We start from the raw sequence: 14820 nt of genomic DNA, 5'->3' as shown, positions 1-14820 counted from the left end.
ATTGTTGTCGGAGCCATGCAATATAATGTTTAAAAGGAGATCAGGCATAAGATTTACAATTAGATCTGGATTTACAATTGGAGCCAGTTCGTTGCAAGTTTTTCTTAACAATTTCATACGCAAGTTGTTATATTTTGGACAGGTCAAAAAGAAATGTTTTTCGTCTTCGGGGGAATCTGTACAGTCGTCACAATATTTATTTAATCGGTATAAGAATCTTTGTTTGTTCAGGGCGCTAAGACCCATTCTTAGTCTACAATGATTGATTTTTCCTTTCCCATGACCATAAATATATAAATCATTTGAAACTAGAGTAGAGAGTTGTGATAGGGCTTGTGAAAAAGATTCAAGCGTTGATTTGTTCCGAATATGTTCATGTAGGTTGTTCCAGTTTCTTATAGTTCTGGGCAAGAAAGATTGGTGATAGAACGACTTTCTGGAAGGAATAGGTAGAAGTGTGTTTGAATTTCTGAAGTTGTAATTTTGTGTGCGATGACAAAGAAGTGGACAGATGGATTCCAAATATGAAGGACCCATATTTTATTGATTTTGAAAATCATTTTTAATCGAGAATTTTTCCTTCTGTCACTAAGTAACTCCCAACCTAGTTCAGATAGAAGTTTAGTATATTTGGTAACTTTATACCCTCCTGTGCAAATTAGAGCTGCCCTTCGCTGGACACTTTCAATAAGGTCGGATTCGTATTGGTTGCAATTATCAAAGAGTATACTGTCTTATTCTAGAATAGACCTAACCAAAGATTTATAGAGTTTCTCTAAACCGCCCCGAGGGATTAAGTATGCTAATGACTGTAACATGTTTAGTATTTTATTTGCCCTAGCAACAATGTCAGATATATGCACATGCCAGCTCAAGTCTCCAGATAATGATATGCCAAGGTGTTTATGCGTGTTGAAGTGTTGAATAGGAACATTATTGAGTGTAATATCGGGGTAGTTTAAGACACGTTTTTTGGAGAACAAAACTAGTTCTGTTTTAGCTGCATTAAAAGTTATCAACCGTCGTTTATCCCAGCTTGATAGAGTAGATAGGTCGTTATTTAGATTGTCGATAGAGCCACGGTTATTAATTTCAGAAGAGAGAGATGTGTCATCTGCAAATAGATTAGTGTCGGAAAGAATTCCAATATTGATATCATTAACATATATTAGAAATAAAAGAGGGCCTAGTATAGAGCCTTGAGGAACACCCGCATTGATGTACATGCGTTCTGATGATTGGCCATTTAAAATAACAAATTGATTTCTGTTGGTAAGATAACTTTTAATCCATTTAAGTAGATTTCCTCTGATACCAATGTTTTCTAGTTTGTATATTAATCCTTCGTGCCATACCTTATCAAAAGCCTTCGAAACATCTAAGAATACAGAACAGACTTATTTCCCATCGTTAATGCTTTTATAAATTTTATGAATAATTTTAAGTAATTGGTTAACGGTAGAGTCGTGTTTTTTAAAACCAGAGTTTTCTTTTATGAGGATATTATTTGCGACAAGAAATTCATAATTGCGTTTGTAGACTATTTTTTCGAGACATTTTGATATATTTGAAAGCAGAGATATAGGACGGTAATTTTTTTGCTATTTATTTGCTATTCTTTTTATGGATTGGACACACTTGGGCCGTTTTCCATATGCCTGGAAAGGAGCCTAAGCTTAGAGACAGATTAAATATATACGCCCATATATGACAAAGGGATTCTGCACAATGTTTTAGAATAAAATTTCCTATGCCGTCAGGTCCAGTGGATTTGCTTGTGTTAAAGAGGCTTGCCCGCAGAGAGATCAGAAAAATTGGGTAATAGAAAAAGATTTTTTACACATAACAGATTGTTGGAATTGTTGAGTTTTTCATTTTATTTTCCTTATAAAACGCTGAAAAGTGATATTAAAACCTCATTTTTTAATATTATTTATTTAATCGCAACCCGCGATAAGTCCCCGCTATAAAGTGGAGTCTAATTTATGATATACACATCAAAGAAACAAGCACGTGCACAGTGCCGCACAGTGATAACTTCAAAGGCAGCGGCGAATTACAAAGAAGATTTTTTCCGTTATTTTCCATACATTTCCCTCTCAGGTTGAGTTTTTAAACGTCTTTTAAATACATGTTCTGTAATTGTTTTCAAGAAATAAAGTCGGAAAGCCTCTAATTTTGTCACATAGAAACGTGTACTGAAGTTTATTTAGTGATCGGAGATGTGCCGTTTACCGGTCCGTCTGCGGGTAAGCCTCTTTAAGTGACCGCAATAGTTTACATACTTCATCTGGACTAGTTTGAATATCAGTGATATATGGCATATTAACATTTGCATCTATGGTAGGTAGAACTGGTTTGTCGACAGTATCATTAATTGTACATTGATCGGAGAAATACTTGTTGAATAGTTCTGCTTTATTTTTATCGTCGTTAATAATTTGGTTGTTTTCAGTAAGAGGAGGGATTAGATGATCAGACTTTTTCCCTAGAAGTTATTTGGTGATAGACCAGAATTTTTTTTGTTTGATAGAGTTGAGGCTGTCGAAGTCCTGCCATCGGAACACGTTTTCTGGTATGTTGCTTCAGTTGGTGTTTCCTGATGCTGTGACTGTCGATGATGAGGTGACGTGTTACAAATATAATTCCCACTAGTACATGTAGCTGTAGTTGCCTTAACTATGTTCACAGAATTACACTGAGTCTGTACAGAAAAAAATTCTTTCAGAGCTGGCTCTGTCTGTGTCTTCACTGAACGTTTGTTTTCTGTGGTATCACATCAGATGGTAGTTCCTGTTTTACTGCACATGTGTCACAACTCGCACTAGCGTCTCCAGGACTTCGCTTAAAATGGAAATTCCTCCATTTCTCAGCCCTGTCCTTATCATGTCGTTTCTGCGAAGGAAATTTAGTTTTCTTCGAATGACGTTTTTTCTTACCAGTGTTGGATGTTGAATTCAATACAGGTCTAGTAACCTTGACAGGTTTTTCCCATGAGAGGTGAAGGGACACTGCTTCCTCACTATCTAGCAGGGAAAATGAAAATTTCAGTACTGAAAAATCCAGACTGTATGTCTCTAAAGTCCGTAACACACTTGGCGGAATCATTGTTAACACATGCTTTTAGTTATTTAAATGTCACATTTACAGTTGATTAGTAACTAACTACTATTCTCCTCATTTCCGCCACCTCCACACCACGTGGACGCACGTGGGCGGCAACACGATACAGACAAATTCCCTGTTATCACATATTAACAAACAAATGAGTCACTCCAAAATGTTACATACTAGTTCGTTTTTAGATTCTCCACCATATAGTAGATTACGGCATGACGATTGGGGAATACATCGAAATAACTCGATCTAAGCTTGGCAGTGAGAGATCAGGCAACCATTTTCTTTCCTTTGCTAACTTTTACTAACTTATTTACAGGAGAGTTTCACAAAGGGAGACATGTACACATGTGGATGGTTATAAATAATAAATATATATACCATATATATAACAGAAGAATAATTGTCATATTATAATTTAAGTTAAGATCATTTATCATAGCTTGCAGGTAGGGAAAAATACCATGACTAGATACGTTAAAATATCGTTAAGTAATGTATTTAGTATCAATAAATGCTTTGTTTATTGCAGGTAGCGTCGCCTTAAATAAAGCAGCAAAACAAAGTAGTGACCAGGGGAGTGGTATATATGTAGCAAGTAAAGTTGTGGATGGCTGTACGGATACAAACTTAGATAATAAGTGCTGTGCACATACAGCGTCTGGTCACAAAATGGTCTGGTGGCGTGTTGATCTGGGAGAGTTGACAACCATTACGTGGATCAAAATATACTACAGAGGTGAGTGTAGTGTATATACCAAACATATTTCGATCTTAGAATTAAGTTACTTCGATTAGGTCAGCCTCGCTACAAAACTCATCAAAGCGATACATTATGTTATAATGGTAACTTAATTTGTATCACTAAGACATCAATAACATTTGTACCGTAAAAAACAATGTTACATTTCTATATACGCAAGTAAAAGATCGCGAAATCTTCTGTCTCCAGACAATAGTCGAAAAACAGCAGAGGGTGTCGATGTTCTAGCGAATTGCCATGGTAAATCAAAGTCGAAAAAAAGAGCAATATAAATTATTAAGCTATTGATTTTGACACTTGAAAAGTCAAAGAGAATGAGACCATGTGTTCCAGGAATTTCAGTTTCTTCGGTTCCATCGACAACACCATATACATCTAGGTCCAATTTAAGTACACCTGTATGTGAAATTTTCAATATGAGAATGCAAGACAAACATCGAACATGTCTGGTTTCATGTCACAAGGAAATAGAATATTACCAACTGATCTAATTATTTCGAACTGGAAACTTTGCAATTGTAACCATTGCGTTGTTCATTTGTTCGTTAGCATTCGATACCGTCACGGAAATCATAATACCAAGTCATTGAACATTGATTCAACTGGGATATATTAGCATTGTAAGTATTGAAAGCTTAAATGTTACTATCTATGACTAACAATTGGGAAACTCGAATCGTCATACAGATTGAAAGATTTTCCTCTTGATTATATACTAAGTAAAGATACTGTAAGCAGCTGGTGCTATAGAACCTATGTTTTTGTTATTTCGGGTTTATAAGAGGTACGTGTGTTATTTAAATAAACGACATTATCTATGAAAAAAGTGAATGACTGTTCAAGGTATGTTACCTGTTATAATATGCTCCTCAATTATTTCTCGATAATCAAAGCGTATTTATCGTCAAATATAAAATGTCTAGCTGTGTATTGTATGGTGAAGTAGAATATGTCTTACAGTGTATTGTATAGCGGAAAAGAATGGATCTAGCTCGTAAGGGGAGGTAAGTTGTATATAACGATGAATTTGATGGTGAAGTAGAATGTATCTAACAGTGAATTGTATTGCGAAGTACAATGTATCTAACAATGAATTGTATGGCGAAGAAGAAATTCTACTACAATACGCTGTGTTATTCCACTCTCAAGCCAATGTATTAATGTGCAGACTGTATGTTATATTCCACGAGTGGTTATTTACGTCATTAATAATCGAATGACGTCACAACACTGGGTCCCGGCCGTCACCTGTACACCTTATCTGCATAAGTGAAATAAATGTTGGCCACGTTTCCTTTTGAAACAAGCCGATATTATTGTGGTAGAAACATGTCACATGCCTCGAGATTTTTTTATTATCGAATTTCTTTCACTAGAGTTAGTAACCTTTTTTTTTTTTAACTTTACTGGAATGAAATCAATTCCATATCCAACAAAAAACTTATTTTATGGTGAAGAAGAATGTATCAACAGTATATTGTATGGTGAAGCAGAATGTATTTAATACAATAGATACAATGTATTGTATGATGATACTATGGTATGATGAAGTAGAAAAAATGTTACAATGAATTCTATGGTGAAGTTGAATGTTATCTTGCAGTAAATTGTATGGTGAATTAAAATGTACCTAACAGTGCATTGTAAGTTGGAATATAATTATTTTGATATTGTGTTGTTATACATTTGTATTGGTGAACGCACATGGTTATAAAAATATAAAAAATGAAGATGTAAGATTGGTAGCATTCGACATTTACATTGAAATTAATACTGGTGGATATCAACCTGCTTATAATGTTGTTTTCCAGATGATTTTCAGCACAGATTGGCAGGATACCAGCTTTATGTATCCAATACGACAAACACGGCAACAGATGGTGCCCTGTGTTACGAGGACACGAGCAGTGAAAAAGAATCCGTACTGCTTGTGATAACACACCAGTGCCCGTATGTAGGTCACTATATCGTCCTATAACGTCCAGGGTGTCCGACAGAAATGTGAAGTCCATATAAGGCTTGTTTCCGAAAAGCAGGAGGTAATATCAGCTGTTTTCTTGATGTACCATCTTCTATGACTTCTCGATAAATCACCCCCTTATCGATATTTAATCTGTCAAAGGAACGTTACAAAGTTTGCTGATCAGGATCTAACTGTCTTCTATATGACCTCTGGTTTTTCCGAACATAGAATAACATCTGCCGGAGTACTGGATCTCTATCCTGAGCTCGTCTCCAATCTCTAGAAGTCATCTCCTGAATATCCTGACCAGACTCGATGAATTGCTCATCAATGACTGAAGTAGACATGGAAACGGTCTCAATCCAGGATACTGGCTGTTGTACTGCACCGCAAATAGCCTTGACATAATCCAAAGGGATATCCTTAACAGATGTAGACTCCTCAATGTGGGATGGCAGTCTAGACATAATGTCAGCATCTGTATTGTTCTTTCCTGGCTTGTAGATGATGTTGAAATCAAACGCGGATAATGCAGCCAACCATCTATGTCCCGTCGCATCCAACTTGGCAGACGTTAAAACATATGTCAGTGGATTGTTGTTGGTGGTAACTGTAAACTTCCTTCCGTACAGGTAATCCGTAAATTTGTCAGTCACTGCCCACTTTAAAGCTAAAAATTCCAATTGATGGGCAGGATAATTCCGTTCGGATTTCGTCAATCCTCTGCTTGCATAAGCAATGACATGCGGTTTTCCATACTGCTGCTGGTAAAGGATCGCCCCAAGACCATGTCCACTGGCGTCTGTATGTACTTCAAATGGGATGTCATATAATGGATATCCAAGAACAGGCGGTGAGGATAAAGCACTCTTCATGGTCTGGAACGCTGTTTCCTGCTCTTTCTCCCATTTCCATACAGTTGATGCAGTCTTGCTCCTAGTAGAATGGCATTTCTTCCTTGTAGGTGGTAATAGCTCGTTCAGTGGCTTCACGATGGCAGAAAAACCTTCCACAAACTTACGATAGTAGCCACAGAATCCCAAGAAACGTCTCAAATCCTCCGGACCAGAGGGCTTAGAACAGTGAAATATCTTTTGAAACCAAGAAACTTCACTTTCTTCTTGAAATAAGAGCATTTCTGTGGAGCTAGCTTTAATCCATGGTGCCTTATCTTCTCAAATACTAACTCTAACCTCTCTATGTGCTCACTGAATGTCTTGGAAAACACTATGACGTCGTCTTTATAGACAAAGCAAATGGTGGTATGGAGCTTCCTAAGGCACTCTTCCATCAATCTTAAGGCGCTGGTGCATTCACTAATCCGAATGGCATCCTATTGAATTCATAGAATCCCAACGGTCCGATGGTGAAAGCAGTCCTTGACTTATGCTCCTCGTGAAGTTCGACCTGATGGTAACCACTCTTCATATCCAGTGTAGAAAAATAATCACATCCTGATAAAGAATCTAAAATCTCCTCCACCCTAGGAAGAGCATAAGAATCCTTTACAGTCCCAAGATTCAACTGACGGTAGTCGATGCACATCCGCAGTCGTCCGTCCTTCTTCCGTACCAATACAACTGCAGAGGCCCATGGTGAATGAGAGCGACGAATAACTCCTATGTCCAAAAGTTGATGTAGGTGATTACGCACTTCACTGAGCATAGCAGGAGGAATGCGACGATGACGTTGTTTATGTAGTGTCTCGGGCCGAGTTGACCAGATTGTTTACGCCGCCGGAAGTGCGTGACGGTCAACTGGCCCGTGTCAGGTAAAGATCAACCCCGTGAACCGTGTAAGCGTCTCTTCACACCTGACCGGCAATCAGACAACACGTGTGTTAGACCATCTCTGTTTTTAACGGAGTCAGTATATCTCTACGTAAGTAGTGCCAGTTATCTTAGTGCTCCGAGCTTTTAGCTAGGACACTAAGCCAGTACATTCTATTGGATACGTATTTGACTGCTGTATCATCACCCTATCCTGACCTGTCCAGCGACCCGTGATGATATAGTTTCGACCTCCATTGTGAACCAGATAGCGTGACCAACAGCGAGGTAACTAGCTTGTAGTGTAACAGCAACGTTACTTTAATGGTGTCAGCAGTATTGGCTAGTAATTGATAAATTAATGTTTATTCATGAGTCCTGTGTTTATCAATTTTCGCGCAGTTTTCCTGATTTTTCTGTGGTTTCAATTACGATTTTATCGAATTGTTCCTCAGCCAGCAGTCACGTGGTTTACAAATTCATGATACCGTTCCTGCGTGTTATTTTATAATACGAGGATTAAATTTGTATCATTTTTATTGCACAACATTATTCTTAACCACATATTCCAGTGTTATTTTATAATACGGAGTATTTTTTACGGTGGAATTTCGTGATTATTGTAAGCCTATTTTTTTAATAAAAACAAATCCAACCCAATTGTTTTCTAATAAGTCTAATGGGAACCTGGATCTTCTAGTACCCCGTACAGTTCGTAATGCCAATATTAAGCCGTCGTTTGTTTGGTAAATTTAGGCGACAGTTTTAGGACCATTATAATAAGAAAGGGGAAATACTAGCTAACGCTTTGGAGGTTCGGGGTTATTTTAACCCGAAACAGCGGATTTTATTCGCTCTGATATAAGCGCCAGACCTATTCAGAGGCATACAAATGATATAATAACATATCGCGATGTTGGCGAGTCAGACTAAACCAAAACCTCAACTGATACTGGGAAGGTACCCGAGCATCTCCACAGTATAAGGACTTAGTTGAACTTCTCCGTCATTATTCGGACGTTTTCGCTAAGAATGAATTTGATCTCGGGAGTTTTTTTGGACAAAAATGAGCATGCAGTAGACACCAGCGACGCCAAGCCTGTAAAGCAGCGAATGCGGCGTACGCCAGCATCATTCGCTGGGGAGGAGGAGTGGGCGTCGGCACCTGTATTCGTTCGATAAAAGGACAGCTCCATGCGTTGCTCAATGATGTCACTGTTAAGGACACCTTTCCATTACCACTAGTTGAGGATTGTTTGGACACTCTAGCTGGAAGTTCGTGGTTCTCAAAACTGGACGCCAAAAACGCGTATTGGCAGATCAAGGTTAAGGACACGGACCGAAAGAAAACAGCGTTTCTTACAAAATACGGATTATTTGAACATGTTCGTATAGGTTTTGGTCTGACTAACGCTCCCGCCACATTTTCTCGTGCAATGAATCTCGCATTATGGGGTCTCCCCTGGAAAACAGTCTTTTTGGACGACATCCTAGCATTAGGACACACCTTCAGGGAACACCTCGATAATTTGAGAGAAACGTTGGAAAGATTCAGACATTACCAAAAAAGTGTCGAATAGCCGAAAAGGACCAGATAGCGATGTCTGACACAGACACCAATACGGTAGCTAATTGCCCTTTACCAGCGTCCTCTAAAGATATGGAGCGGATTCTCGGATAGGTGAATTATCACTGTACCTTACTCAAGGATTTCGCCGAGTTAGCTCAACCCTTGTATAATCTCACAGGAAAGAACAAATTTCATTAGGACTTGGAACAGCAACAGGCCTTCAAGAGACTGAAGGTGGCGCTGACAGAACCTCCCATCTTAGTGTTGCCCGATACTACGTATAAAGGATCCATTCATCTTAGATAGAGATGCCTTGGATGTAGCAATTAGAGGGGCGTTTAATCAAATACAAGACAGGAGTGAGAGAGTCATTGCTTTTAGCATTTTCCCTCTTACAACCGAACAAAGGATACTACACCACTCGGAAGGAACTGCTTAGTATTGTGAGATTTACATGACAGTTTAAATACTACCTTTTAGGTAGACAGTTTACCGTCGGGACGGACCATTCAAGTCTAACATGGCTGTTACGATTTAAGGAGCCGCAGGGACAGCTCGCACGATGGATGGAAGAACTTTCTCAATACCATATGATTGTGTAACACAGACCCGGAACCAAACATGGAAATGCGGACGCGCTTTCCAGAATCCCGGATGAACTGACTCCATGCCCATCGTACATAGCTGGAATCAAGCCTGAAAACTTGCCCTGTGGAGGCTGCAATTATTGTAAGCGTGCCGACAGACAGTGGGGCGAATTATCACTGGAAGTAGACGACGTAACCGCCCTGACGGGAAGTAAGACTTGCGGTGATAAGGGGTACCTTGTAGGTACCAACAATGTGGCCACATTAGATCCGCAAGACCGGTTAGGGGACTCTAGCCCTATAGAGCCTCCTAAATGGACAATCAACTCAACACTCATGCCAGGGGTCAATTCATTCTTGAGTTGTTCGAGTTACCTTGTTCACCCTCCAGGTGAACATGACAGTTATCTTGGATGTTAAGGCACTCATGACAGTTTTCCTGCTAGCGATCAACGCCCGTACGAAAGTGCCACGGCTGGTTCCGTGTGTAACTCTGCCGGTAAAGAAAGTAAGCCTACCAGTTTCCTTGAGTGTCCCCTGAACATGCATGCCAGTATATCTTCTGAGAGTCAAACTCCGGGTAGTCATCAGGTAAATAGGGCTACTCCGGTTTTCCTTGGCTATCCTCACCCTGATTGTGGTAGCCATGACAGTGGACTTAAAGATGCCAGTTCGACCCAACCCCCTTCTGCAAGTCAACTCCGGGTAGTCATCAGGTAAATAGGGCTACTTCGGTTTTCCTTGGTTATCCACACCCTGATTGCGGTAGCCATGACAGTCGGCTTAAAGATGACAGGGCCATTTGTATTGGCCAACCACCTTCTGCAAGTCAAACTCCGGGGAGTCATCAGGTAAATACGGCTTCCTCGGTTTTCCTTGACTATTCACATCCTGATTGTGGTAGACATGACAGTGGACTTAAAGATGACATATCACACGGATGGATCAAGTTTCGATATAGCGCTTCTAGACAAACAGCTCCAGATTAGGAAAAGATGCAGACCTCCAGTTTATCCGGAAATATCTACTGGATGGATCAGAACCTGGACAAGGAGAATCTAAGTACTACTGGTGGAATAGAAAAGTTGGTAAACTCAGATGGTGTGTTTTATCATATCATTGCCATCAAGGTCAGGATTACACCCATGTATTTTACAGGATGGTGTGTCTTTTTAGAGACAATCCAAACCTTAACCTAGGATTTTACTGTCAAAAGGGATTGTATCCCTACTTATTCCTCCATTTTGGAGGAACCAAACAACAGTAGTACCCAGAGTGACTTCATGGCAACGCTTTTAGTGTGCAGAGTCAATTTATATAGGAATTTGATCAGGACTCGGAAGATCTTTATATTACCATTACGAAGCCTCCGACCATCAAGGACTTTCATTATAAAGTTGGGAGGAATGTAGTGTCTCGGGCCGAGTTGACCAGATTGTTTACGCCGCCGGAAGTGCGTGACGGTCAACTGGCCCGTGTCAGGTAAAGATCAACCCCGTGAACCGTGTAAGCGTCTCTTCACACCTGACCGGCAATCAGACAACACGTGTGTTAGACCATCTCTGTTTTTAACGGAGTCAGTATATCTCTACGTAAGTAGTGCCAGTTATCTTAGTGCTCCGGGCTTTTAGCTAGGACACTAAGCCAGTACATTCTATTGGATACGTATTTGACTGCTGTATCATCACCCTATCCTGACCTGTCCAGCGACCCGTGGTGATATAGTTTCGACCTCCATTGTGAACCAGATAGCGTGACCAACAGCGAGGTAACTAGCTTGTAGTGTAACAGCAACGTTACTTTATTTAAATGGCACTTCATCTGTGAGCTCAATACGGTGATGAATAGCATTAGAGTGTCCAAGATCCATATCCCCTTTAGAAAATATATCGGGGAAACTGGAAATCACCTGTTTACTAATTTTAAACTCCTCTTCAGACAATCTATCATCAAACTTCATCTGTCGTATCAAGGCTTCCATATACGTGCCTACAGAATCATCAGTATCACAAGATGTGTCCACATCATGCAAACATCCTTCGACTTTCACTGGCTGAATCTCACACAGCACCGGACGAGGCTGTATGGTAACATTCCTGGCTGTGATGTTAGATATGGTCACAGGAACAACGCCATTTCCTCTATAATGGTACTGAATAAGACTGGGCGATATATCCAAATCATCAAGTGACTGTCGTAGAAGTTACGACTTACAGTGCTGACCGCGGAACCAGTGTCCAACAATGCGGTAGTATCCACCCCAGAAATCTTTAACTGTTCCTCACTGCAATATCGAACCAGTGCTGTACCTGTACCATCATAAGCATCTTGCATGATAGGGCTCTGTTGTCCAATCCTGCCTACTGGTGCCCAAGGCTTGTAGGCGTCCGAGCGTTTAAAGACTTTCTGCTATGGTTTAAATTCACTCGACAATCTCGTTTGATGTGTCCTGGCTGTCCGCATCTCCAGCATACTGGTCTATCACTATCTCCTCTATAAGGTTTGTCCTGCCTTCTATAGTCCTGAGGTACCTTATAAGATCCACGTGCAGGTGGACGACCATGGCCTGACTCCCTATTCTTCTGTAATGATACTAAATCCTATTTCAGATTGGACATCTCAGTCGTAAGGTCCTTTACCAAAGCCTTCATTTATTTAATGTCCTCGTTGTGTGGTATGGCAACCATACCAGGTTTAGGCTTCTCTGGTGAGGCGTCGGCCTGCTCTATCTGCCTAACAGCAATGCGAAGTTTGTCATAGTCCTGAATGGTATCAAACTTGTGACCAGTAACATCACGCAGCGACTTCCTAAGTCCACGCCAAAACTTAGTCCGTAACATCTCTGTGACCTGAGACTGGGTAAGCTCACATCGGGTTCTAGCTTTATCCAAAATATCTTCAAGTCTACTGGCCCAAGATGTCACACTCTCCGAATCTTCTTGTTTAGCAGAATAAAATTTGGCAAGCAAATCCTCTGCAGCAGCAATGTTTCCATAGTTTCCAGTCATTTTATCCAACACCTGTTGTAATGTAACTGAAGATCCCATTCTTCTAGCTGTACTTGCTGCTTCACCTCTTAAAGATCTTCTCACGGCTTGGCAAATAGCCTGATCTTTGTAAATTCCATCTCGATGTAACATCGCAAACTCATAGATCCATTGCTCAAACGGTACCTCTCCATGGGGAACTTGTGGAGATCCTGAAAATAGGGAAATCTTTGGCACATAATATGAAGTATTAGGTGTGCTTGGTGGTACTGTATTATCTCGATGACCTTGACCTTGATCTTCTTGTAACAACTGAGAAAGATCAGGGATCGATTCACGCTTCACAACCTTGGCCTTAGCCCCTCCCGCTAAAAGATCAGTTAATACACAAATACATAAGAATCACACACACAAACACACATTGATTCCAATATGTATGATTTGCTATCATCATAGTCATATCATCTTCACTGTCATCATAACCTATATTTTTCATCATCATAGTCTCATCATCCTACTTAAACATTAAAATCATCATTATAATAATAATCATCATCCTACTAATCATCATCATCAACATACTCATCACCATCATCATCATCATAAACATCATAATCATCCTCAAAGTCATCCTCATCATAATCTCATCATCATCATCATCATAATCATACTAATCATCCTACGAATCATTATCATCATAATCATCATACTTGATCATAACCATCATAAAATCATCATCATCATCATGTCATCATCATAATCTCATCATCATCAAAGTCATCTTCATCATAATCTCATCTTCACAATCATAGTCACATTAATCATCCTAGCAATCATTATCATCATAATCGTCATACTCATAACCATCATAACATCATCATCATCATCATTAGTCATCATTATAATCTCATCATGATATCATCATCATCATAGTCATCATCATCATAATCTTATCTTCTTCATCATCATTATGATAATAATAAACCTTACATCATCAGCATCATCATCATAATCTCATCATGATATCATCATCATGTATATATAGTCATCATCATAATCATCATCATCATTATTTTACTCATCATCATACTAATCATCATAAAACCATAATCATCATCATACTCATCATCAACATCAATTTAACTACAAGGATAAGTACATACAAACCTTACAATCTCCTATTCCTGTATACATATTCTGATAAACATACATCCATCCCACATACATACATATTCAGTTTCCTGGTAGCCTCTAATGTGGGTATACGTATATTGTTTTGAATGTGTATGTATGTTTTGTGTGTTATATGCTATATCTAAACGGTGCAATCAGTGTGGGGCCTGGTCAATGGTGCCGATGACTCAGTTGATGTGGCAAGAGTTGATATGACCAACACAGAAGCTGAGCCCTCGACAGGATTGATCAGGCTACCAGGAAACTGCATATGTATGTATGTGTGGGATGGCTGTATGTTTATTAGAATATGTATACAGGTATAGGAGTATGTATGGTTTGTATGTATTTATCCTTGTAGTTAAATTGATGATGATGATGAGTATGATGATGATGATGATATGATGATGATGATGACTATGATGATGATTATATTATGATAAGATTATGATGATGATGATGATGATGATGATGATGATGAAGTTTATTATGATGATGATGATAATGATGTTGATGATGATGATGATGATGATGACTATGATGATGATGATATCATGATGATGATGAACTTTATTATGATGATGACTGATGATGATGATGAGATTATGATGTTTATGAGTATGATGATTATGATGATAATGATTAGTAGGATGATGATGATGATGATGAGATTATGATGATGATGAGGATGATTATGATGTTTATGATGATGATGATGGTGATGAGTATGTTAATGATGATGATTAGTAGGATGATGATATTATGATGATGATTATTTTTATGATGATGATTTTAATGTTTAAGTAGGATGATGAGATTATGATGATGAAAAATATAGGTTATGATGACAGTGAAGATGATATAATGATTATGATGATAGCAAACCATACA

At 39.0% G+C, this 14820-nt stretch overlaps 1 protein-coding gene across 1 annotated transcript in view; it reads left to right on the top strand.

Moving 5' to 3' along the window:
- The window catches only part of LOC117318806 (multiple epidermal growth factor-like domains protein 10), a 44038-nt gene that overhangs the window by 12372 nt on the left and 16846 nt on the right, over positions 1-14820 (top strand). The window contains exon 2 of the mRNA XM_033873762.1: positions 3650-3856. Within this exon, the coding sequence (XP_033729653.1) occupies positions 3650-3856 (207 nt within the window). The remainder of the gene's footprint in view (positions 1-3649; positions 3857-14820) is intronic.

Source organism: Pecten maximus, unplaced genomic scaffold (assembly GCF_902652985.1).
Source record: "Pecten maximus unplaced genomic scaffold, xPecMax1.1, whole genome shotgun sequence".
In the NCBI taxonomy this organism is placed as follows: domain Eukaryota; kingdom Metazoa; phylum Mollusca; class Bivalvia; order Pectinida; family Pectinidae; genus Pecten; species Pecten maximus.
The sequence above is the reverse complement of the archived record's forward strand: the minus strand, read 5'-3'. Positions and strand labels throughout refer to the sequence as shown.